The sequence below is a fragment of the Capsicum annuum genome, chromosome 1, assembly GCF_002878395.1.
Source record: "Capsicum annuum cultivar UCD-10X-F1 chromosome 1, UCD10Xv1.1, whole genome shotgun sequence".
NCBI lineage: Eukaryota > Viridiplantae > Streptophyta > Magnoliopsida > Solanales > Solanaceae > Capsicum > Capsicum annuum.
The window spans coordinates 43434747-43459597 of NC_061111.1; the positions used below are offsets into that span (position 1 = coordinate 43434747).

The 24851-nt window shown below is 35.7% G+C and overlaps 3 protein-coding genes across 4 annotated transcripts; all 3 read left to right on the forward strand.

Moving 5' to 3' along the window:
* Positions 1–2868: 2868 nt before the first annotated feature.
* LOC107872995 lies at positions 2869–7303 on the forward strand. Its single transcript, XM_016719687.2, has 3 exons — positions 2869–4537; positions 5365–5554; positions 6693–7303. Exons 1-3 carry the CDS (start codon positions 2948–2950, stop codon positions 6818–6820), a joined length of 1908 nt encoding a protein of 635 aa, XP_016575173.1. The 5' UTR covers positions 2869–2947; the 3' UTR covers positions 6821–7303.
* A 920-nt stretch (positions 7304–8223) lies between these two features.
* On the forward strand, positions 8224–19610 carry LOC107872982 (protein GRAVITROPIC IN THE LIGHT 1). 2 transcript variants are annotated; one of them, XM_016719670.2, is made up of 3 exons: positions 8224–8521; positions 9146–9202; positions 18037–19610. In XM_016719670.2, the coding sequence occupies exon 3, from the start codon at positions 18098–18100 to the stop codon at positions 19364–19366; it is 1269 nt and encodes a 422-aa protein (XP_016575156.1). In that variant the 5' UTR covers positions 8224–8521; positions 9146–9202; positions 18037–18097; the 3' UTR covers positions 19367–19610. The 2 variants fall into 2 exon arrangements, with proteins under 2 accessions (XP_016575156.1, XP_016575163.1); XM_016719677.2 differs by lacking the exon at positions 9146–9202.
* Positions 19611–21650: 2040 nt separating this feature from the next.
* On the forward strand, positions 21651–22824 carry LOC107854261 (pectinesterase inhibitor 9). Its single transcript, XM_016699273.2, has one exon. The coding sequence runs from the start codon at positions 21929–21931 to the stop codon at positions 22706–22708; it is 780 nt and encodes a 259-aa protein (XP_016554759.1). The 5' UTR covers positions 21651–21928; the 3' UTR covers positions 22709–22824.
* The last annotated feature ends 2027 nt before the right edge of the window (positions 22825–24851 follow it).

Here is a 24851-nt window from a genome sequence, read left to right on the forward strand (position 1 = left end):
TTTTATCTTTTTATTTTAAATTTTCTCAATCCTTGCTTTTTTTCTTTTTTCCTCCCAACTTCATTTTTTTTTTTATTTTTTATTTCCTATTTTTTTTGTTCCTTTTAGTTTTTCTCAATCCTTACTTTTTTCCTTTACACCTTTCGATTTCTACTTTTATTAAGAAAAAATATTTTTTTATTTTTCTTTGATTTTTTTCTTTTTAATTTTTTCTCGACCTTTATTTTTATTTAGTTTTTTTTATCAAACTTTATTTTTTTCCTATTCTCTCTCAACTTCTACATTTTCTTTAATTTTTGTTTTTAAAAATATTTTTCTTCATTTTCTTCTTTTTCCGCAATTTTTATTATTTTTATTCTTTTCTTTTATTCAAGTTACATTTCGTGAGCAAGAGGTGACACTATCACATTATAAATGCAAGACTTACGATTTTCGAACAATAAGCTACGTTTTTGGGCAAGAGTTGACACTACTACATTGTAGAACCAATACTTATGAGTTATGACTTTCAAACAACAAGTTATGTTTCATCGGCAAGAGTCGACACTACCACATTGTATTTTAATTTATGAGATGTTCTACAACTATTGCATTAGAGGCAAGACCTAGCTCAAGGCTTTCAAACAACAAATTATACCCCACGGGGAAGAGTTGACTCTACCACGTTATGTTTTTATTTCTGAGATGTTTTACAGCTATTGCCTTAGAGGCAAGACTTGACTGAAGGACTTTCAAACAACAAGTTATGTTTCATGTGCAAGAGTCGACATTAACACATTACATTTTGATTTATGAGATGTTCTACAACTATTGTCTTAGAGGCAAGACTTAGCTCAGGGACTTTCAAACTACAAATTATGCCCCACGGGCAAAAGTTGACTTTACCACGCTATTTTTCATTTATGAGATGTTCTACAACTATTGTCTTAGAGGCAAAACTTAATTAGCTCAAGGACTTTCAAACTACAAATTATTTTCTATGGGCAAGAGCCGACTCTACCACGTTATGTTTTCATTTATGCGATATTCTACAACTATTGCCTTAGAGGTAAGACTTAGCTCAAGGACTTTCAAACTACAAATTATGTCTCATGGGCAAGAGTTGACACCACCACATTATGTTTTCATTATGAGATGTTCTACAACTCTTGTCCTAGAGGCAAGACTTAATTAGCTCAAGTACTTTCAAACAACAAATTATGCCCCGCAGGCAAGAGTTGACTCTACCACGTTATGTTTTCATTTATGAAATGTTCTACAACTATTGCGTTAGAGGCAAGACTTAGCTTAAGGACTTTCAAACTACAAATTATGCTCCACGGACAAGAGTTGACACTACCACGTTATGTCTTCATTTATGAGATGTTCTAAAACTCTTGCCTTAGAGGCAAGACTTAGCTCAAAGACTTTCAAACTACAAATTATGCCCCACGGGCAAGAGTTACTACCACGTTATGTCTTCATTTATGGAATATTCTATAACTCTTGCATTGGAGGCAAGACTTAGCTCAAGGACTTTTAAATAATAAACTATGCCCCACGGGCAAGAGTTAACACTACCACATTATGCATTTATTTATGAGAAATTCTACAACTCTCGCCTTAGAGACACGACTTATCTCAAAAAACTTTAAAGAACTTCGTAACAACAATTCATGCCCTTAAATTTGCTATGATGCCAAAAAAAAGAAAATACCTTGGCGGATTATCCAATTTTTTATTTATTAGCAAAATATAATAGAAGTTGAGGAAAAAATGGTCAAACAAAATAGAGAAATAAAAAAAAAATTGAGAAAAAAATAAAGATCAAGAAAAAAGCAAAGAATTTAAAAAATTGAGAAAAATAAAAATAAAGTTTGAGAAAGATATGGGAAAAAAGAGAACTGAAAAAAGGAAAAAACGATCAAACAAAATAGAAAGATTAAAAAAAGAGTGAGAAAAAATAGGCAAGAAAAAAGCGAAGAATTTTAAAAATTGAGAAAATAATAAATGAGAGGAAAAAATAAAAATAAAGTTTGAGAAAAATAAGGAAAAAAAAAGAACTGATAAAAATAAAAAATAAAAATAAAAATAAAGGTTAAAGACAAATGAATTAAAAAAAGAAAAAAAAATAGATAATGTTTGAGAAAAAAAATAAAGGTTGAGACAAATGAATTGAAACATGAAAATAAAATTAAAGAAAAAAAAGTAAAAATAATAAAAAATAGAATAATAAAATTAAAGAGAAAAATAAAAAATAGAATGATAAAATTAAAGGAAAAAATAAAAAGTGAAAATAATAAAAAAATAAATTTTGAGAGACAAATAAGTATGGAAAGTTTAAAAAATATATTTGAGGTGTAGAGGGGCAAAATGATACTTGTACTATACTTAAAAAGTAAGAAAAAATATTTTTCAAAGACATTTCTTATTGGGGTCAAATATCTAAAACACCATATTTGGATTTATAACAGGCAATTTCCTGGATTCAAACACTAGTTTAACTTCAGAAATAGCCCTAAAATGGAGCCTTCCCTTAAAACAGTCTTACAAAAATAGTTTTCATAAAGGATGGTCGTTCAAATCTTGGAGTATTTTAAGATAATAAATCTGTTCAATTAATTACAAATTATGCTTTATAGGCAAATTTTAGAACTTATGCTGTTACGCAGCCAGGAATAGGGAGATAAAAGTTAAAAAAACCAGACATTTGAGAGACAAAAATTCAAGAGTGTCGTAGTTCAGTCAGCATACACTCAGAAATCACGAGCCGTCCATCTAAGCCCATGATGAATGTTGTGTATGGCCCATTAAATTAAGCCCACTGCAGCCCGGATATTACCAAAACCCAACCCAATTACAATAACAACTCTTAATTTAGATCCAAAAAATCTAATTAGAACATTCCAAAAGCTTCACGTACCTATACCAAATTCTTCCAGAACACACCATGACCGAAAAATAGTTAATGACAGTTAACAAAGATAGAACAAATATGCCTCTTCTTCATCACAGAATTCCTCTTCCCTTCTTCCCCAACTCTACCAGAAGACTAATTCCAATCCACTCAATGTCCACTTCATCATCACAAACAACTCATCACCAATCAGACCACCATTACAATCAACAACAACAACAAGACGATGAAGAAGAAAAACAAGCTTCATTAACCCAAGTCTTGAAATACCACAAAGAAACAAAGCATTCATTCACCAATTACTCTCGTGGTCCTCGTGGTCTTGATTGGGCAAATCAACCCAACCCTTTTCGCCGTTATGTTTCTTCTCCACTTATCCCTCTATTACACCCTTCATATTCTGATGAACCATCATCTCCTCTTTACTCATCACTTTTCAAGAATCTCCCTTTTCCAAAACCCATTTCGATATCCACAATTTCTCAGCTTTTTTACGATTCTTTAGCTTTATCAGCTTGGAAATCGACTGGGTTTTCAACTTGGTCCCTTCGTGTTAACCCTAGTAGTGGGAATCTTCATCCAACTGAAGCGTATATTATTTGTCCACCTGTTGAATCAGTGTGTGATAAAAGTTTTGTGGCTCATTATGCTCCAAAAGAGCATTCTTTGGAAGTTAGAGCTCAATTCCCATCTGGGTTTTTCACGAAATTCTTCCCTGAAGATTCTTTTCTTATTGGGCTATCGTCGATTTTTTGGAGGGAAGCTTGGAAGTATGGTGAAAGGGCATTTAGGTATTGTAATCATGATGTAGGTCATGCTATTGCTGCTGTTTCAATGGCAGCAGCAGGGCTTGGATGGGATGTGAAAGTTCTTGATGGGTTAGGTTATGAGGAGTTAGAGAAGTTAACGGGCGTTGAAAATTATCCTAAGTTTAAAATCCCATCTCGGCCTATAAAAGGGACAATGCTTGAGATTGAGTTTGAACATCCTGATTGTGTTCTTTTGGTTTGTCCTAGTGGTTTGAATGAATTTAAAGTGGATTATAAGGAGTTGAGCTGTGCTATTTCGGAGTTTTCGGGCTTGGATTGGAAGGGTAAGCCTAATGTGCTTAGTAAAGAGCATATTTGTTGGGATATTATATATAGAACAGCTGAAGCATCAAAAAAGCCATTAACAATGTGTAATTTAACGGTAGTTGATCCATTTCAGAGTAGTGGAACAATTAGTGAAAGTTCTTATAAGGATTTAAGTTTAAGGGAAGTGGTTAGAAAGCGGAGGAGTGCAGTTGATATGGATGGTTATACCGTAATGTCCAAAGAAACATTTTATCAGATATTGTTGCATTGTATGCCTTCTGGTTCGCGTGATGGAGAGAAACATGTCAGGCAACTGGCATTGCCATTTAGGTCACTTGCTTGGGATAGTGAAGTCCATGCTGCCATGTTTGTTCATAGAGTTGTTGGCTTGCCAAAAGGATTATATTGTTTGGTGAGAAATGAGAACCATCTGGATGATCTTAAGAAAGCTACTAGAGTTGAGTTCAAATGGGTGAAACCAGATGGTTGTCCTGAAGATCTTCCTCTGTATGAGTTGGCAAAAGGCGACTGCAGGGAGCTTTCAAAGCGATTGTCGTGCCATCAGGTACTTATTTTTCTGCTCTTTAATATTGTGATCATGTCAGTGAGGCTTTTTTTTGTTACTGATAAGTCATATATTCTGGGCTGGATCAAAAATTATAAATTCTGGGCTGAGACAGGGCCAAATGGATCCGAACAGATTTTGGGAATTCACAGGCCGACCCCATTTAGTTTGAGCTTGAAGCTTTATTGTTTTTGTTCTTTGATAATAAGATATACGATCATACTTGCAGATAATTTTTACTTATGTGACTTAGCGGTATTTTGTGATCATATTCTCGGCTAAGATTTAGTACCGTAACATGTTTCACTTCATATCCACAATTTCATCTTATGTGTGTTTGCACGCAGATCACTGTTACAGTTGTGGTTCCTATAATATTGTCATTGTGGCAGAATATTTCAAAAAAGTTGTCCATTATAAAAAACCGAAAGAATTTAGAACTAGTTGTTACTATTGTAAAAGGAATCTTGATTGAGTACACGAAAAATCTTACTAGTGTTTCTTTTCCCTCTTCTTCGTACTCAGTGCTTCCATTCTGTAGAAGACTAGAAATCCGAGTATAATTTGAATGAAGTGTTTCCATTTTCAGCTAGAGATCAATATGAGTCTCCAGTGAAATAAAGCTAAGGACAAGGGTAAAACAAACTGTTTTTCCAACTTAATATATTTTGATAGCAAAGGAAGATGATCCTTTAATTGTTTTCTCTCTCTTTCAATTGTCATATCATGCAGAATTGTGATGTTAGTTGGACATTACTGTCAGATCCAGCTCATTTGTTGCTTGTGATGCTTCAAGTGACCTCTTTTTATGGATATTTATTATACAGGACATTGCTGGTGATGGCTGCTTCAGCTTGGGTATGATTGCACATTTTGAGCCCACTTTGCGCAATAAAGGCTCCTGGATGTATCCACGGTTATTTTGGGAGACGGGAGTGCTAGGCCAAGTTTTGTATCTTGAATCGCATGCAGTTGGCATCTCTGCTACTGGAATTGGCTGTTTCTTTGACGATCCTGGTATTTCCTCTCTACCTTCTCTTTTTCTCTTTAACTTGTAATAGAAGAATAGGTCTCGGACTTGCACTTGCCATGGTTGGTCTCTTCCTTGTGGAATCTCTTTTAGTAATAATTTCATGGAAGCTGGACTCAGCAACATTTTAGAGTTTTAATTTCTGCTTAAGATGCATAAAAAGATATTCTGATCTGATTCCAGATATTGCCTGTTCCCAGTCTTAAAGACAAAAAGACATCCCGAAAAAGGTAAAAGGGAAAGGGTAACCTGAACTTGGCATGTCATATCCTTTCAGTTCAGGTTGAACCAGCTATTAGCTTGAGTAATGATGCACCAATCAACCCCCACCCCCTCCTAGGGGGACAAGGGGAAAGAAATAGAAAGTAGAAAGGCACCCAGAAGAGGAAAACAAATTGTTACATGGTAGACTATGTGCTTGTAGCAAGTTGCTCACCTGTGTATGACTATATATACTATAACTAAAAAAAAAATTCTAGCAGTTCTTTGCTGAAAGGAAAGAGTTGGTCATTGTCTACTTGAAGCAAGAGCCGTCAGTCCGTCACTCTCTTTTCTAGAATAGGTAGCTGTAAGAGGCTGGCCAGAAAGAAATTCATGAACCCTGATTAGACTTGCGAGCGATCAGTTCTTGAAGGTAGAGTTAGAGGCTGCAAGGTTTATCAGTGTCACACTTCATTATATATCCTTTTTTCTTATATGGTATTCAGGCGTTAGTCTATCATAATATGGTTGTAGAGTTAGCTTACCATAGTTCATGCTGTATGTTTCCTTTTCAGTGTAAAGACAAGTAATATAAGTTATAAATTCTGTTTAAATCACCTTGTTTTTTCGTAGAAATCTGTCGCATACAGAACTTTACGTACGTACTACTTCTGAAGCACAAAAAATCTTAGTAACGCATTAGTGAAATGTGAACCTGAACGTATGCATATCATCTTTCCTGATCTTTTATCATTTGACATGAGTAAATATATCTATTCATTCTATTGTGCCCCTTTTCATATTCCCCTTTCTTCTCCCAAATAATTAGTAAGCAGTATCGTGTTTTGGTTTGATAACTTTATTCCAGTTTAATTGAATGTTTTAGTGCAACTAATCGGTTACTTTTTGCGTGATCATTGCCAGTACATGAAGTTCTTGGGCTGAAAGGATCAAAGTTTCAGAGCCTCTATCATTTTACAGTTGGAGGTCCAGTTGTTGACAAGAGGATAATGAGTTTGCCCGCATACCCAGGCCCAAGCTATGATGCATGATCTGAAGAATGGTGAAGGTTGTACGACTCATTATGTCCAATTTCACATACGCTATTACACGCCGATTTCCCATAAACTGGGTTGCAAGAAGGCTTACTGCTCATATTTCTTCAGGGAAAAAGGGAGAACATAAAAATCACTAAAAACTGAAAGATAGAAAAAATGTATGTCTTGACATATTACATTATATAGTTTAGGAACAACAGCTGAATCTATGTCCATAATGTTATTTAGTTATGCTTATGCCAATCCCATCATTGTACAAAACCAACATTTTCCTCCTCTCTTTCAATCGTTGCAGCATATCTTCCGAAGTCTGTATGTTGGCTCTGTAGATATTAGTTGTGAGGTGAAAGATTGATGGGTGTACATTTGCTTTCTGTTTTCGATTCATAGATTTAGTGAACATGTTCAGGCTACTGATACAAAATTGTAGTTTCATATATTCAGTCATTATCGTTGATAGTTCATTATTTTTTCGCAGATTCTCCTCTCTTCCCGACATTCTTGAGTGTTTTATTTTTATCAGTATTGGTAGTGGTGTTTGTGGTGGTGGTTGGTATTTCTTTTGTTGGTTAGAATGAAAAACTTTTATTGCTTAAACCAAAATGTTACGTCAGGGAGCTGTTGGTGTTACAATCATGACTGGCATTGGAAACATTTTGTCTAAAAAAGCTAGTCTCAAAACCAAAGGGCACGACATGCACTATAAACAAATTGGCTTTGTCTCAACCCCATTAAAGGGTCATAAGTATGAAGAATAAATTACCTTTGGATTATATAATTTCTAGATTGTTTTTTTCGCAAGGGAGATGGATAAATAATTTCATGTTGGATTTGATAAAACGGAATAATTTATGATCATACTTGGGATAAAATTTATATTCCGTTAGATTGCTAATATAAATTATTCCACTTTCACAATCACCCACTGTATCATCAACTCCAATTGCCCCACCCCATCTTCGCCACCCTCACCCCTGCGCTCCTTCTATAACCCTCCTTCTGATCCTCATAAATTTGTATTAGATAAATAAAATATTTTAGGATCAAATTTTTCACTTATATATCGAACACAAGAAATCAAATAAGAGATGATTTGTTTTCCTAGAAAATGTATTGGGAATGTTATAATTATATCATAAAGTGAATCTCTATTTCATTACTGCTACAACGAAGAAGCTCGAAATTAAGTATGCCCCAAATTTTCTAAAAAATCTTGGAGTAATTTTTCTAGAACTTACCATTGAACACAACTTGCAAATTTATTCACGTAGATAGTTTTCAAATAACTCGCTCCAAAAAAATCTCGGAACAATTTTTTTCTCTTCTATAAATAAAATAAAAAAGCTAAATCAATTTATTTATAAAATCAACCCCACATAAAATACTTCTTTCATTTATATAAATCAATCTCACAAATCCTACATTTTATTAGTACCTTGTATATTAATTTACTCCACCTTTTTATTACTTTTAACAACAATATTTTACTACTACAGTAAAATAGCAAGTGGGGTTGGTGTCAATCAATCATAGAAAGCACCAAACCCAACAGGCGTGCGAGCACCGAAAGATTTTAAACAAAAGAAAAAGACAAAGCAAAGAGGATGCTTCCCAATGTTAATGAGTTACTGTCGGAAAACACGACCACCGTCACACCTCTTTACTTCCGGTAATAACTAACGGATCTCCGATCAGGTACCCATTTTTTCTCTTTATAATAACTAACTTTTATTCTTTGCCTCTTTTGTGTTTTACATAAACTTGTTTTCCTGAAGAAATTGATTGTTCTTAAAAGAACTGGGATTTTACTTGATTTAGTGATTCCATAGAAGGAGAACGAGAAGAAGAAGAAAGGGGTTACTATGATTATTGACTTTGTAGAAGCAAATGGGATAATGGGTGCTTTTTGTTTTGTGAAAGATTATATTGCTAATCTTGTAGATTAATCAAGATTATTTGTAGTCTGTTTGGTCAAGCTCTTGGGAGGCCGAAGGTGCTTGTTTTAAAAAAGTAAGTCGTTTGGCTAAGCTTTTGAGAGAAAATTCGTGCTTCTGGAGAGTAGGAGCAGCTAAAAAAAAATAGTTTTTTCTCCGATTTGAAAAGCATTTGAGGGAAAAATATACTTAGAAGCACTTTGAAATAGCTTGGCCAAACACTAATTGCTGCTCGAAATTGTTTTTTAAATTTATTGGCCACATTCAATCTGCTTCTCACAAAAAGTACTTTTTTATAAAAGCACCTTTGAAAATAAGCTGATTTTAGAAGCTTGGCAAAACAAGCTAGTATAAGTTATGTTTGATAATTTTATTTTTTTTGCAGTGTTAAGGTTATTATGTATGTTGGGCACCTTCAGTTGTTGATGTGTAGTTTTCTTAGGTATGTTATTTGGATTATTATACATTTTTGTTACATTTGTGGTATCATACTTAGAAGACTGTGTCCTTGTTTACTTAATTCTCATGCTAGTGCCACTCATAGAGGTGTTTTTACGCGGAATGCCTTGTTTCCTGTGAGTGTGTTTATGACTTGTGTCTCTTTGAGGTTCTTAATCTACCTAAGTCTGTCGATGTAGTTTTGTGCAAGTTTGTGCTGATTTCACGTTTATTTTGGAACCTTCTGCTATTCAACATTGGATTGCTCTTAGTTTTTACTTTTCAGGAATATATATTTCAGTGGCAAGTTGATTCCTTTGTTCCATATGCATTTTCTCTTAAAGTTACATCCCCGTGTTATCTATTCTAGGTTATCCATTATCTTTATGGTCTTCGTGGTTCAAATTAAGTGCCAAAGCTTTTGATCTGCTAATATGTAATAAGATAGAGTCAACTTTAAGAAACCGCTACCTATTGGATTTTCTTTGTTAGATTTTTTTTTTTTTGACCGGAAATTGTATTGTGATTCAATCAGTTTGTGAGTCGACACAAATCACCTTTCTTTGGGGATCAATAATAAGCAAACTGAAAAGAAAAGAAAGGAAAAAGGAAACCGTGTTAGTTTGGGAGATATCGAAAGATGTAACAAATATGTAACACTTATATACTCCAACTTAGTGACATCCAAAGCGCGTCCAAATGTGGAACCTCTTTTTGTGAGAGGTAGGCCAACGGTGCAAGCTTTAATGATTAATTGATTCAAAGTTTTCAACATGTTCTCAAATTCTGGACGAATCAAACTTCGTTGGAAAACCTCGAGTTACCGAATGAAAATTGAAATCAAGAAAAAGTCTTGACTTCAGGATTACATAATAGTTAGCATATCACCACAGAAACATCAATATAGGTCATGCAAAACCTTTAGGAAAAGTAAAAAAATAAAAGTACGAAAATATCAGGATCACGACCTTTAGGAAAACTAAAGATAGGAAATAAAGCCTAAGGCCAGGTTGGGGGATCCTCGTCGTCATCATCCAAATCATAATAAGGCCAGGGTCGTACTCCAGGGACTCGTCGGGCTGCCACTCCTGGTGATATACATTCTCTTCACTGTCAAATCCTATGGGACCGTACTCATTAGTGGCTCCTCTTCTGGACCTTCCTCTATTGGCTCCTCTTTTGGATATTCCTCTATATCTTCCATTGGATCTTCCTCCATCTCTTCTTCTGGTTTATTGTCCAAAAAAGGTATGGGATAGTCAACTGATCCTGGAGTCACCTGCTGGTACATTGCAGTAGATATAGGCATGAGGTGTAAGAGTTGATTCCGGATCTGATTTGCCCTGTGGATGTCGACGATCCCCTTCGTAACTCGGCTTGAATAAAATTCCTCTTGTCATATACCATGTGTAGTACTCTGTATTGCACTGTGAATCGACCCTATGCCTGGGCTGAAAATGTATTCCCATCCTTCTATCAAGTTCCTGAGTTTCTCTATAGGGATCCTCCCTTCAAAATTTCCTTCTACTAGTGCCATGTTTGACCATAAAGGGACATCTTGTGTTATCAATCCTGGAAAAGAAAAAATCATTCTGAAATTGATCGTAACTTTCTCTAAACCAAATCTCTCAAAAAAGATACTCTAGGCCGACTTAGCCTGCCTAGACTATTCTCAATCTGAACCAACTCTTATCCCCAACAAGAGAAGGAAACCACTTTTGAACTTAGTATACGGGGCCAAAGGAGCCCGTCGAACCAATGGTAAGTTAACGATTTGGCTCACTTCCTCCAATGTGGGCGTGATTTCAAAGTCTGAGAACCTAAAGGTAACTGTTGTTGGATCCCAAAATTCAATCATTAGCCGAATGAATAACCTGTTCACTCTCAGCTCTAATAACTGGTTAGGGATCCTAGATGCGACATTATTTCTACTACATGAGCTACCCGAATGTTTTCCTACCAATGCCTTAGAATTCGAGGGTCCTCGAACATCCTATGGATGTTTGCAAGGTTTTGATTGATTTGTATCTATAAAAAAAGGAGAGTTGATTTTAGAGGAGTGTAGGTTATTCATTCGGATCAGCCCATCATCTCACACAAAGAATGTCGTTTGATTTAGAAGGACCCGTTGACGTGAAAGGTGACTTCCTAATTGCAGAAACGATGCCTTGGACTGTCCCGACTAAGGTATGCCTATTTCTGGAGTGCTTTTTTAGAGTATGACTGAATAATTGCGGGAAGGTGTACTAACCTAGTTGCACCGACTCTGAAATTAAAGAATTCAAAGAAGGTTTGAAGGAATGCAGGACACCCCTCGATGCAAATCAATCAAAACCTTGCAAATCAACTCTCCTTTCTTTAAGATGCAAATCAATCAAAACCTTGCAAACATCGAGATGATGTCCGAGGTCCCTCAGATTCTAATGCATTGGTAGAGAAACATTCAGGTAGCTCATGGAGCAGAAATAATAACGCATCTAGGATCTTTGATCGGTTTATTGGAGCTGAGAGTGAACAAGTTATTCATTCAGCTAATGATTGAATTTTGGAATCCAACCATGGTTACCTTCAGGTTCTCAGACTTTGTAATCACACCCACTTTAGAGGAAGTGAGCCAAATTGCTAACTTACCATTGGTTGGACGGGCGCCTTTGGCCCCGCGTATTACATTCAGAAGTAGTTTCCTTCGCTCGTTGGGGATGAGAGCTAGTCTAGATTGAGAATGGTCGAGACAGACCGGGTCAGCCTAGAGTATCTTTTTGCGAGATTTGGTCAGAGATAGGATCAATTTCAGAATGATTTTTTCTTTTCTCGGGTTGATTGGGAGATCCACAAGGCTATTGTCTTCATAGTGGTTTTTTTTTTGGGTGTCATGGTGTTCCCAATAAGAGGAATCGAATAAACATCAATTTTCTTTCAATGATTATTTTTATTTTCAAAGGACTACTCAGGGTGACAATCGTGCCGATGATCTTAGCGGAAATCTTTCGATCATTGTCTACATGCTCCAGGGGGCATAACTTCTTTAGAGGATGCAATTTGATGTTTCAAGTATGGGCATTGGAGCACTTTTACCGGAGGGATGCATATAATGGCGTCAAAGAGGCTGGATGCAACAAAATTTGCAGTCATGAGCTCAGGATGAACATGTGGAGCGTATTTTCTTGACTCACCTCACTGGAAATATCATCCAATGACGTCTACCATGGATCAATGGTTGAGCGATGTTGAGGAGACATTATTGTTATTTCCTCGAACTGATCGGGCTAGAAGGAATCCAATCCTACGCACCATTGAGAGTTCTTCAACAGTTTGGGATAACACAAGATGTCCCTTTATGGTCAAACATGGCACTAGTAGAAGGAAATTTTGAATGAAGGATCCCTATAGAGAAACTCAGGAACCTGATAGAAGGATGGGGAGACATTTTCAACCCAAGCATGGGGTCGATTCACAGTGCAATATGGAGTGCTACACATGGTATATGACGAGGAATTTTAGCCAGACCGACTTACGAAGGACTCCAGAGGATCGCCGACATCGACAGGGCAAATCAGATTCGGAGTCAACTCTTACACCTCATGCCTATATCTATTGCTATGTACCAACATGTCACTCCAGGATCAGTTGACCATCTCATACCTTTAGTGGACAATGAGCCAGAAGAAGAGATGGAGGAAGATCTAATGGAAGATATGGAGGAAGAGTTAGAACACGATTCAGATAAGTACGGACCCATAGGATTTGATAGTGAAGAGAATGCAGATCACTAGGGGTGGAAGCCTGGCGAGTCCCCGGAGTACCACCCTGGCCTTATTATGATTTGGATGACGAGGATCCCTTGACCTGGTCTTAAGCTTTGTTTCTTATCTTTAGTTTTCCTAAAGGCTTGCATGACCTATCCTAATATTTTCATACTTTTATTTTTTACTTTTACTAAAGGTCTTGCATGACCTATATTGATGTTTCTGTGGTGATATTCCAACTATTATATAATCCTGAAGTCGAGACTTCTTCTTGAGTTCAATTTTCATTCTATAACTCGAGGTTTTCCACCCCTCTTCAAATATTAATGAAGTTAGATTTTCCTGAATTTGAAAACGTTGGATCAATGCTTGCACCATAGGCCCACCTCCGGCAAAAAGAGGTTCCATATTAGGACGTGCTTTGAGTGTCGCCAACTTGACATATATATGTGTTACATCTTTTGATATCTCCCAAACTAACATGGTTTCCCTTTTTCTTTTCATTTTGTTTATTATTGATCCTCAAATAAAGTTGATTTGTGTCGACTCGCAAACTAGCTGAATTACAATACAACCTCCGATTTAAAAGAAAAATGACTAACATAGAAGAATCTGACAAGGCTGCAATGATAGCAGTGTTGTTGACACTCAATTTTGGCTCTCCTTTTTTTATAAAATTAATTTCTCGATGCCCTAAATTGAGTTTAAGGACTATCTTCGGATACGCTCTAAGGGGTGCTTAACACCTTCTCCTCGAGTAACCAAAACCCTTACTCAGAATCTCAAACATTTTCGTAAGACCAAAAATAGAGTTTTTACATAAAAATGATTTTTCCTAAAAATTCAGGTGGCGACTCTAAAAAATGAATCTTAAAAAAACTGAGTCACAACGACCACCATATGTTGTGCATTGTTTTGACCAAAAATAAGACTTTCTTACAATTGCATCCACCGAATCTTGCTATATGATCTTGCAACTTTCTGAATAGGGCCTCTCTGTCAACGATCGTGCCAAACAATACCTCCACATCTTGCATTGTGATGGTACATTCGCCTATACGCATGTGAAATGTGTGCGTCTCTGGGCACCAACACTGAACAAGTGTAGTACTGATTGCCGGATTGCACTGGCTGTTTTTGATCTCTAACATGCCAAAAATCCTTTAATCTTGTGGTCTTATACATGCCATAAGGAAAATTGAAATTAAAGAGTTGCCAAAAAAGGAAAGAGACATGTTTAGTTGAAACTGATTAAAAAGGAAAGTAAGACAAACAGATTGGAACGGAGGGAGTATAAGACATAAAATCATAACACAAAAAAATGCAAGATATAGCCAAGCCGTTGTGTAATTGTCAACAAAATTTTCTCAAACAATAAGAAATGCGTGTCTACTTGCACCTAATTTCATTATGCCCACGAATCAATATTTTTTGGCCAAGACAATAAAATAATTCTATTATTTGAGACAATAAAATAATTTGTTCTTATTTAAATTTTAGAGTCCTTGCAACAATAATATTTGATCTATTTTTGGAGGTAGTCAGCATACCCTTTATGCCGAAGAATACAACTTTACCTTTATCAAAAAAATATTTGATCTATTTATAAGTTGCTTTTATTTGTTTTGTGCTATGTGAACCCTGATAATTTGAACTAAAGCGCGGATTTAGTCACAATTGAGAGAAAAAGAACATTTTAAATTTGATCTAAAACGCTGGATTCAAATTTGTCACTGTCGAGGGGAAAAACTTTTCTTGTGGAATTTCATGTGTCCTCTTTGGTTTGTGAACCAAAGGGCTAGAAGGTGGCTAGTGGCTACTAACTGATGATGGTTGGAATTAAGTCATTTTTAGTACCGGGTTATTGGTTCGTCCTTTCTGAAAATTGAACTGATAACTCGGTAAAGAGAAAACCTAAACCTTTACTGAACCGTTAAACCAATAAGCCATTACCGATCAACCAATAGCACTTTTTTGGTTCGGGTTATCGGTTACAATTTGTTTTGAACAACCTTATTTTGCAGTATGACTGTAGTATATTAAGTAGGGTTCGATGTAATTTGTTTTGGTTTGTTAAGTTAAACTAGGAATAAACACCGCAGCTAAGTTCTTTTCTGCACCAGTTTGAGGACAGTCTTAGGCTAAAATAAGCCAGGATTAAAGGGTGGTCTCTGATTGTGCAAATTGAAATCTAGGATTCTCCCTATATATAAATATGTTACCAATCTCAAAAGAAAAAAAAGAATATAGGATTCACCTATTGACTGTGTTGCTTATCCTGCCTCTTTTCGGCTGATTTTGAGGGGAGGGCATGGGTTGGAATTCCTCCCCTAAGCCCTAATTCTTGAGACCCTATAAAAACATCTTTCTCTATCCAAAGTAGCCTCTTCTTTCACTGTAACTACTGTGGCGGCACTTGTTTTTTGCTGTGTTGGATAGCTGTTGAGGGAAGACAAAGTTCTTCATTGCTGTTTGTTTCAATTTCTGCACGTTAAAGATCGGTTAAATGTTGAGCTTATTTGGTGGGTATTGAATCTATTTCTTTGATAGAGTGTTGAATTCCATTGAGAAGATTTTATTAAGTTCCTATTTTGTCTTGTTCAATTCTTTGTGTATGATTTTGCATTTTTTCCCTCTTTTTTAGTCTCTTTATCTTGTGTCATTTTCAAGAGTCAGTTTGGTTTTTGTTTGTTTGTGTTTGCATCACGTCCATTTGAGCTATCACACCCCTTTTTTCACCCGTGTAAAGGTAAGGTGTTAAAGAATTTTTTCATTCGAAAGTGAAGAGTTCGCAACCTTAGGACCGAAAATAAACCTGGGGAAGGAATTCTGGTGTTAATGGTAAGCTATTAGAACCAAATCCATAACTCAAATGCATGCACAAATTAGGTGCTAACAATTACATTAAATTAAGACTACTGAAGCTAATTAATTAATTTAATTAACTGATTAAGTAATTAACTACTACTAAAATGCGCAAAAAGAAAGAAATCTTTTCCTGTATTTTGTGAATTAGAGATGCAATTACAAAATACACCAAAATTAGGAAATCTATTAAAATAAACTAAAATTAACCTAAAGTGGTGCAATAATTGTGTGTTCACGATGTCGACTGATGGGGTAAGTTTATGGTGAAGAATTATGAAATAAAAGGAATTAATTGAATGGGTTGACTTTGGTGTTTGTTGTGGAAGGAGTATATGATTTTGGTAGAACCTGTGATATAATGGACTAATACTGGAAATGAATAACAAGGGCTGTATACTTCGGTGATTAGTGTAGAAGCTATTGTGTCCATGTTGTCGAGGAGCTCTGTGCAGGGTATCACTTGTTTATAAGCTGTCAAAGGGCCATTCAAGTCAGAATGGAAGGAGCTGGAAAAATTCCTTATGGAATTTATGACTATCTGGTAGAGGGAGAACTTGTGGGGGTTGGGCGGGGTTGAGGTGTTTCAAATCTTTATATTTGTATTCATCCTTGTTGCATAGATAGGTGTTAGCTTTTTTGAGGTATAAAAAATACTTGTAATTGTGTCCTCTATGCTAAGACCACCTTGGTGTACGTCAATGGTTTCTTGATCCCTCGTCTCCCCACCCCCTCACCACCAATCACCACCACCACACACAAAAGGAAACTTGGTGTACTGTATACAATCGGAGATGCAATGCCAACAATAAACTTGTAAGGGAAGGCAAGAGATCATGGTGAGTTCGTCCAAGTTTACACAAATGGCCGCATGCCATATACCATTCCATTGTAGGTCTCCTTCACAATTGTGGCTGTGTATTCATATTGTTTAATATTTCATGGTTTGTGCCGATGACATTGGGGCAAGTGTTGGAGGAATGGAAGTACCGAAGATCGACAATGACAGGAATACAGCTTGCTGGAACAGCACTGTCAACGTCTCTTTTACCTAGTCTGGAAGTTAATTTCGTTTCTTTTATCTTTTGGGTGAAGAGAGAATTCTAATGTAGTTAGTGCCAATGGGATAGTTGATAGTTGCGCACATCCATCCATTTTTTCCAGGATAGCTGAGAATCTTAGCTGATCCAACCCTGGTTAAAGTTGGTTCTTTTGTGGGTGGATGGGGTGTGGTGGGGGCACTCTATCTTGCGCTTACTGAAATACCCGTTGCTTTTGAAAGTTTTCTGCACTCCTAACAGTTGTGCGTGAATTGGTGCTAGAGAAGATGTCCCACCCCCTTCCACCAATTAAAAAAAAAAGTGTGTTCAAGTGAAGAAGATTTTCTTGAGTTTGGTTACAAATGTTTTTATGGAGGTTTAGAGGAGGTGGTTTAGAACTCTTGCTGAATGAGGATTTTGGGAATAGACAATGATGGATAGTAATTTGAGTTATGACTTTACAATTGATAAGCTCTGTTGCTCAGACTTGGGTGTTGATCTAGTGGTTGGATTCTTCGTCACATAAGTTTTAGGATTCAAGGTTATGGATCTGAGTGCATATCTATGTGCTCGGACAAGGCCAATGAATGTATTTTTTGATTGATTAAAGTTATTGAACTAATGTTGATAAAATTTAATTCTTCATAAACACGTAATATATTTTGTTAGTAAGATATCTCATGTTATGGCAAAGCACCATAATTTGTATAACTGTAACTAATATATGTATATGATATAAATCCAAAGATCAAATTAAATATCCCATCAATCTATACAGTTCACACCAAATCGTGTTGGATCCACACGACTGTTGTAGTGATTTTGAAGGGTCAGAGAAAAAAAGAAGATAAAGGGACTCTTGTAGTTTTGCTTTGTTCGACACTGGTGAATTGCTTCTCCGTTTTGAACGTGTTAGTAACATTTACATCTCTCCATGAAATCTTGTGGGAAAATTTGCTCAGAATGGATGCTGTGAGATACCAGGGATTTCTTGCTTAGTGTCACCAAGTCTTTTTATTTTTTGCTGCTTGGTTGCTTTCGTGTACTCTGCTGCGAGTTGCTTTAAGGTTTTTTTTTCCCCAACTTTGGCTGATTTTTCTTGACGCAGCAGCTGTTAGACGTTGGAAATTTATTTGCTGCTTGTGATTGGTTCATGATGCATCTGTGACGGAGTTAAGGTTTTACAGGTAAATCACTACAATCTTTTAGGGAGTGGGCTTTGACTGATAAATCTCGTTACAAGTAGCTATGCAACCCACTGGTGCAAAAGATACACAACTCCGTGAGAGCAACAGCCAGAAGGTCCATCCACAACCTATGGAGGAAGCCGCAAACCAAAATCCTGAAGCAATTGATGCTATGGTATCGAGGATTTTTTCAAATATCTCCTCCCTGAAGTCTGCCTACATTCAACTACAAGCTGCTCATACTCCTTATGACCCTGATAAAATCCAAGCTGCCGATAAACGTGTCATTACGGAGCTGAAGAATCTGTCTGAACTCAAGCACTACTACAGGGAGCATAATCCCAAACCTGTGTGTGTTTCACCTCAGGACTCTCGCTTGGCTGCAGAGATCCAAGAACAGCAGAGTTTGTTGAAAACATATGAAGTTATGGTGAAGAAGTTTCAGTCGGAGATTCAGAACAAAGATTCTGAGATTCTTCAGCTGCAGCAGCAGATGCTAGAGGCCGATCAGAAGCGGATCAAATTGGAGAAAAACCTTAAGCTCAGGGGCTTGTCAGTGAAAGAACCAGATAATGCAGTTGATGAGAATGAGCATTTCTCCGAGGGCGTAACTCCTGAGTTTTTCAGGTCAGCCGTGGAAGTTGCTTATAGGGCCATTCACGACTTTTCTAAGCCATTGATCAACATGATGAAAGCTGCTGGTTGGGATCTTGATGCTGCAGCAAACTCCATAGAACCAGATATAGTTTATGCAAAGAGAGCTCACAAGAAATATGCATTTGAATCACATATCTGCCGAAGAATGTTTACTGGATTTCATAATGAATTGTTCTCTATGAAACATGAGAATTCTGCTGTCACCAAGGATAGTTTTTACCACCAGTATCTTGCATTACGGGAAATGGATCCACTAGATGTTGTAGGCCAAAGTCCAGATTCCCTTTTTGGTAACTTTTGCCGGACTAAATACTTGGCGGTGGTTCATTCAATGATGGAGTCTGCCTTTTTTGGGAACTTGGATCAGCGAAACTTTATTATGAGTGGTGGACACCCAAGAACAGCTTTCTATCAGGCTTTTCTGAAACTAGCCAAGTCAATTTGGCTTTTGCATAAGTTGGCATATTCATTTGATCCTCCAGTTAGGGTTTTTCAAGTCAATAGGGGAACCGACTTCTCCGAAGTTTATATGGCAAGCGTTCTGGAAAATTTTACTGTAGATGAAAACGAGGAGAAGCCTAAGGTTGGTCTGATGGTAATGCCTGGTTTCTATGTCGGGGGCACTGCGATTAAGTGCCAAGTCTACCTAACTGGCGTGAAGGTTACCGATTGATATTATGTATATCGTGTTTTCTGCTTTATCATGCCGTATGTTTTAGCAGGTGTGTTTCTTGTTCCATGCCGGTCGGTCTGTTGTAAAATGTGTCTTCAGATAGATATTTTAAAGATTGTAAGTTAAGAACTTTCATCTGTTCAAGAAAATGATTTTGGGAAGTAGGTGGTCTGTATGTCAACTATAAGTTTTCTCCCAAGCTTTTTGCCTTTATCAATGAAAAAAACTTCATTTTGGTTCCAAAGCTGATAGATAGTAATGTATATTGCATATTTTTGCTAGGTATATCCGTGCTATCTGTGCAATTTTTTGTGATACAGAAATGATTCTTTAGTAGTCATAACAGCTCTCTTTAATTTCATCTCAAACATATAGGCAACAAAAGGAAGATAGATTTGGAATGTGTTCGGTATGAACATTTTCTAGAAAATAATTTTTCAATTTTCTTATGTTCGATTGGTCATATATTTAGGAAAATATTTCTTCTAAGAAAACAAGCCCCTTAAAAGAAGAGGAAAATAACTTCCATAATAAAAGTAGGAAAAACAATATTTACTAGTCACATTACACATTGCTCGTGTCCTGGACACCTTTCAACACACCTCGCCATCACTTTCACCCCGTTAGCATTCATCCCTACCATCGCATACCCCTACCTCATACCCTCATCTCCTATAATATTTGTCTAAATTATATATAATAGGATAATATTTTCGCTTACCTACCAAACACAAAAATAAGAAATTCACCTATTTTTCTAGAAAACATTTTCTTGCATACCAAACTCACTTTGTAGACTCTACAAACTTGTTTAGTTTTATGTTTTTGTTATAAGATAATCTTTACTTTTACGCACAATAGATATGAAAAGGTCATTTTCTTCGAGGTAATTTTATCACGATAAATTAGAAGCCATGGAGATGAGACGATAGGGTTGACTATGTCGTAGATGCGTTATGCATGGACCGTCATCGTAGCTGCTTCAATTTTTTTGAGCACATGCATACTATATTACCTCCATACTTCATATTAATTCAACTTTCTTCTGAATTTTAGGACGGTTTAGGAAAACCTATTCCTTCTATTCTACCTAAATTATATTTGATGTCATGTCTCACTTCAATGTCAATCTTTTGATTTGTGTCCTACTAAATTCTCCAACCTAAATTAACGAAAGAGTAAAGTAAATTTCTCTGGAAATGACCACATTAATTTGAAAAAAAAAAAAAAACTATCAACCCAATTTAAGTTTTTGATGCCTATTATCTCGAATAGCAAATTTCCTTCAACCTATGTAAAGGAGGGGGAGCACAACATTTTTATCCTTACGTGTATTTTTTTTTTTTTTTAACTTAGTTGATCATATATAGTGGGCACAAGAAGAGGTAGAGGTGAGTCGAAGTATTGGATAAAGAAGATTAGACAGGACATGACATGTCTAGTTAATAAAATCATTTGTAGGCGGAGGGTTAGGATGAGCCGATCAGTATTATTTTATATCTTTTCTATTATCTTATTCTTTGATTTTATTTTCTCCTTGGTTTCGATTATCATATTATTTAATTTGTTTTACTTAGCTAGTTGTTGCTAATTTTTTATTTTAAGACAAAAAATTGGCTGGAAGGATTCTCAAATGGTAAGCTCCAACTACCGTGTGATGAGTGCATTTGATCTTCAAAATAAAAATGACAATCTGAATTATGAGATCTCAGATCTCTACATTATACTTTCATATTATTTAAGATTTATAACATGATACAATGAAATAAATAATTTATCTCGTTACAAGCATGATGTTGACCAACAGTTCACTCTATGTCATATTAATTTATTTTATTTAATTTGTCAGAGACAAGTTGCATTATTCATGGATGAGGAAGGCTGGTCTGCACAAGCTAATCAAAATCGTTGGTATCACTTACAACAGGCAACCAATTTAAGTTATATACCGTAACAATTTAATAGTACAATTATTGGACTTTTTTATTATAGAAAGGGTACGAGTGAAGAGTTTCTTAACCGCGAGAATTAATTTGGCTCAAAATATAACTAATAATATAATTAACCAATTTTTCCAGTAGTGGGACAAAATTTGGAAAAAGCTTTGTAATCCTATCAAAGTTGTTAAAGAAAAGATGGGAAAAATCTACACAAAAGTGCAAAACTTTTCGTAAGTTCTCCTTTAACATTGTGACTATTCTTTTTTTTTCTCATCTGGTGTTTGGTTCCGCATCGGAACCCCGACTAATCCAGATCACGCGTTGCAGGGCCCATATTAAGGTGGCAGCGCTCCCAACAGAGTTTTCTCCATATCCAGGATTGAACCGTCGACCTCTGATTAAGGGCGAAGCAGCCCATCCACTGAAGCACAACATTGTGAATATCGACAAAGCAAAGCAACCATTCAGTAAATCAGAAGAAAACAAACTAAGTAATTTCTAAGAATTAATCACAAACTTAGCACCTAGTTCTTTGAAGGTTCTTGCACGTGTAAAATCATTAATTAAATTGAAGGAAACGAAGTCAACTCTCATGTATATGTGACAAAAAAAAAAAAACAATATGTATATAAACCCCATTTCTCTCTTCACATTTCCACAGTACTACAAATCAACACAATTTTCAAGCATTCTCAATTTACACAGTCACCTAGCTTTTTCTTCCTTCTATTTCCAAAAGATCATAATGTCGAAAATCACCCTTTCCCTAATTTTTTTTCTCTTCATGAATATATTTATCTTCTCATTTGTTGGGGCAGTGAAGGGGACTAGTAGTGTTACACAACCTCGTGCCAACAAATTGGTGGAGGCGCAATGCCGGAGCACTCGTTATCCAAAGTTGTGTGTGTCTTCTTTGTCAAACTATATCACAACAACATCTGAACCCCAAGAGCTAGCTCATGTAGCGTTAAAAGTGAGCTTAGCTAAAGCTATCTACACAAGAGCCTACGTGAAGAACGTTTGCAAACAACTCGAAAAGACTAAGTCGTCCAAGGACTATCAAGCTGTGAAAGAATGTTTGAATCAAATCTCAGACGGAGTTTCTTTGCTTTTCAACTCGGTCAAAGAGCTACACCATTTGAGTTTAGACAAGGAAAGTGAGTTTGTATGGCATAGGAGTAATGTTCAAACTTGGCTTAGCACAGTGTTAACTAATGCTTTCACTTGCATGGATGGGATCTCTAGCTACAAATTGGGTGGTTATAAAGTAAAAGCTACAATTAAGGCTAAGGTTTTAAATGTTGCACAAGTCACTAGCAATGCTTTAGCTTTGTTCAATGGATATGCTGTTAGGCATAAGGATTCTCATCACTCAAACTCTGGCAAAATTAACAAGCCTTAGTATATTTTGGAAGCTCTTGAATTCAAACTCTCTGTATTTGATTTTTTATTTTTTTTGTTATGTAAGTCAAAACGTATGTAACTTCATTAATTCTATCTGTAAAATAGCTTTTGATATACCTTTTTTTTTTTTTTTTTTCTTTTCCTTGCATGACTACATTCGAAACATGTCACAATACATCTCGTTCTGCAACGCGATACCGAAATTGAAATTGTCTGATAACATGTCACAATATACATGCATGTCCAGCTCAAAATTATTTTTCACGTACTTGTTGGTTCTATATATATAATTTTATCTAATTTGCAAATTAAATTAATAAACCTTCTTCTTTATTTACCATGATTATGTCAATTTAGGCAATCTAAATCAAACCCAAAGCTTTTAGATGCTGGATTATCTATGCTAAACCTAAGTATACTCTTGATGGGTATTCAGCAAATTATATTTTCATGTATTACATTTGACACTCCCTTATATACAGTTGGTAGGTCTGATTAACCTTCATTAGTAGCGTGGTTCTTCAAATTACAAAGAAAAAAACGATATAAATTTGCAACTTATGACTTCAAATATACGGGTCTGAAGTTAATGATTTGCAGTATTTCAAACTATCTTATTTGAGGTCTGAAGTTATTCAACACATGTTATAGAGATCTCATTTTCTCCGTGGAGAGTATTAATTTTTTTGGTCACTTTTCTAAATAAAAGTGGCAATATGAACTAAGATGTAAGACCTTACTTCATGTTCTTTATGTTTTACGTACTACAATAATGATTTGAGATTTATATTGTGGAATAAATAATATAGCTTATTACTCAGTGGCGGACTCAGGATTTAAAGAGTGTGGGTGCGTACTACCAAAAAAAAATAAAAAATCACCTCAACTAGGTTTAAATCCGAGGACAAATTACCTCAACTAGGTTTGAATCCGAGCACACCTACTAGTGGAGAGCCTTAACATCTACCTAAGTGGCAGTGCACCTAACCAACTTCTTGTTTAGTGAGTGCTTTTATATAATTTAAACTCATTTTTGTATATTTTTTATGTAATTATACCTACTTCGCGTCGATTTTAGTGGGTGTCGGAGCACCCAAAATTTATGTGTAGTTCCGCCCCAGTAATTATTAGTTCAGTTCATTTTAACTCGTTCAAATTCAATTCAATTCAATTCTTTCATTTGACACTTCTAATTAATGTTTTGGATGGAGGTGATTATTCCAATTTGGGATTTTGGGTGGTTTTCTGGTGGCGATACAAGTGGAGAAAATTTGTTAATTGGCTACTTGGTTATATTAGTTTTTAAGAAATAAGTAAAGTAGGTTAAATCAAATACTAATAAAAAGATATTGGGTTATTTAATTATATCACATATTAGTCGAATGGCCATGTGGTGCCATTTTTTGGAACGGAGTGGGTAGAACTTATATGCATTCGGTGTATACATCAAGCTAATATATGCATATCATGTGTTTGAATTTAAAGTTCATGTTATTTAATCATGATTAATCAATATGTATTTTACTTAATTTAATTACATAACCATGATAAAGAACATTAGTTTGGTGTATACACCGGGTGCACGTAAATTTTTACCACACAGAGTACTCTAGAATTTTCTAGAAGGTCATTCAACTTGCAATTCGACTTATGTTATGCCCAAATTATGACCTACTATACACTTCAATGTAGTGTAGAATTTAAATTATGAGATATCCTAATGCAATAATATATGGTTGTCGAATAAAAATTACCATCATCTTAGCACAACGTTGGTCAAACAATCTCCTGCATGATTTTGTTTGTCTAATATTGTCTATACAAGTTGGCACATGAATTGGTGAGAAAGCTGCCTACTAAGCACAAGCTAATCAAACCGTTGCCACCGCTCACCAAACAACCTACAAAAGGGCAATTTTATCGGATCATAAGGATTTATAGTATATCATCTTACTCTATATTTATATAAAAGATTGTGTTTACGGTGCGAAATTTGTGACTTTCTGATCAAATAATAATAACTTCACTAGTTTCTTCAAGCTTTCTTTCATACCAAACAACCTGATAACTTTTCTTGGACTTCCTAGATAAAAAGAATTTAAAAAAAAAAAAAAAAAGAAGAAGAAAAAGAAAGAAAGAAA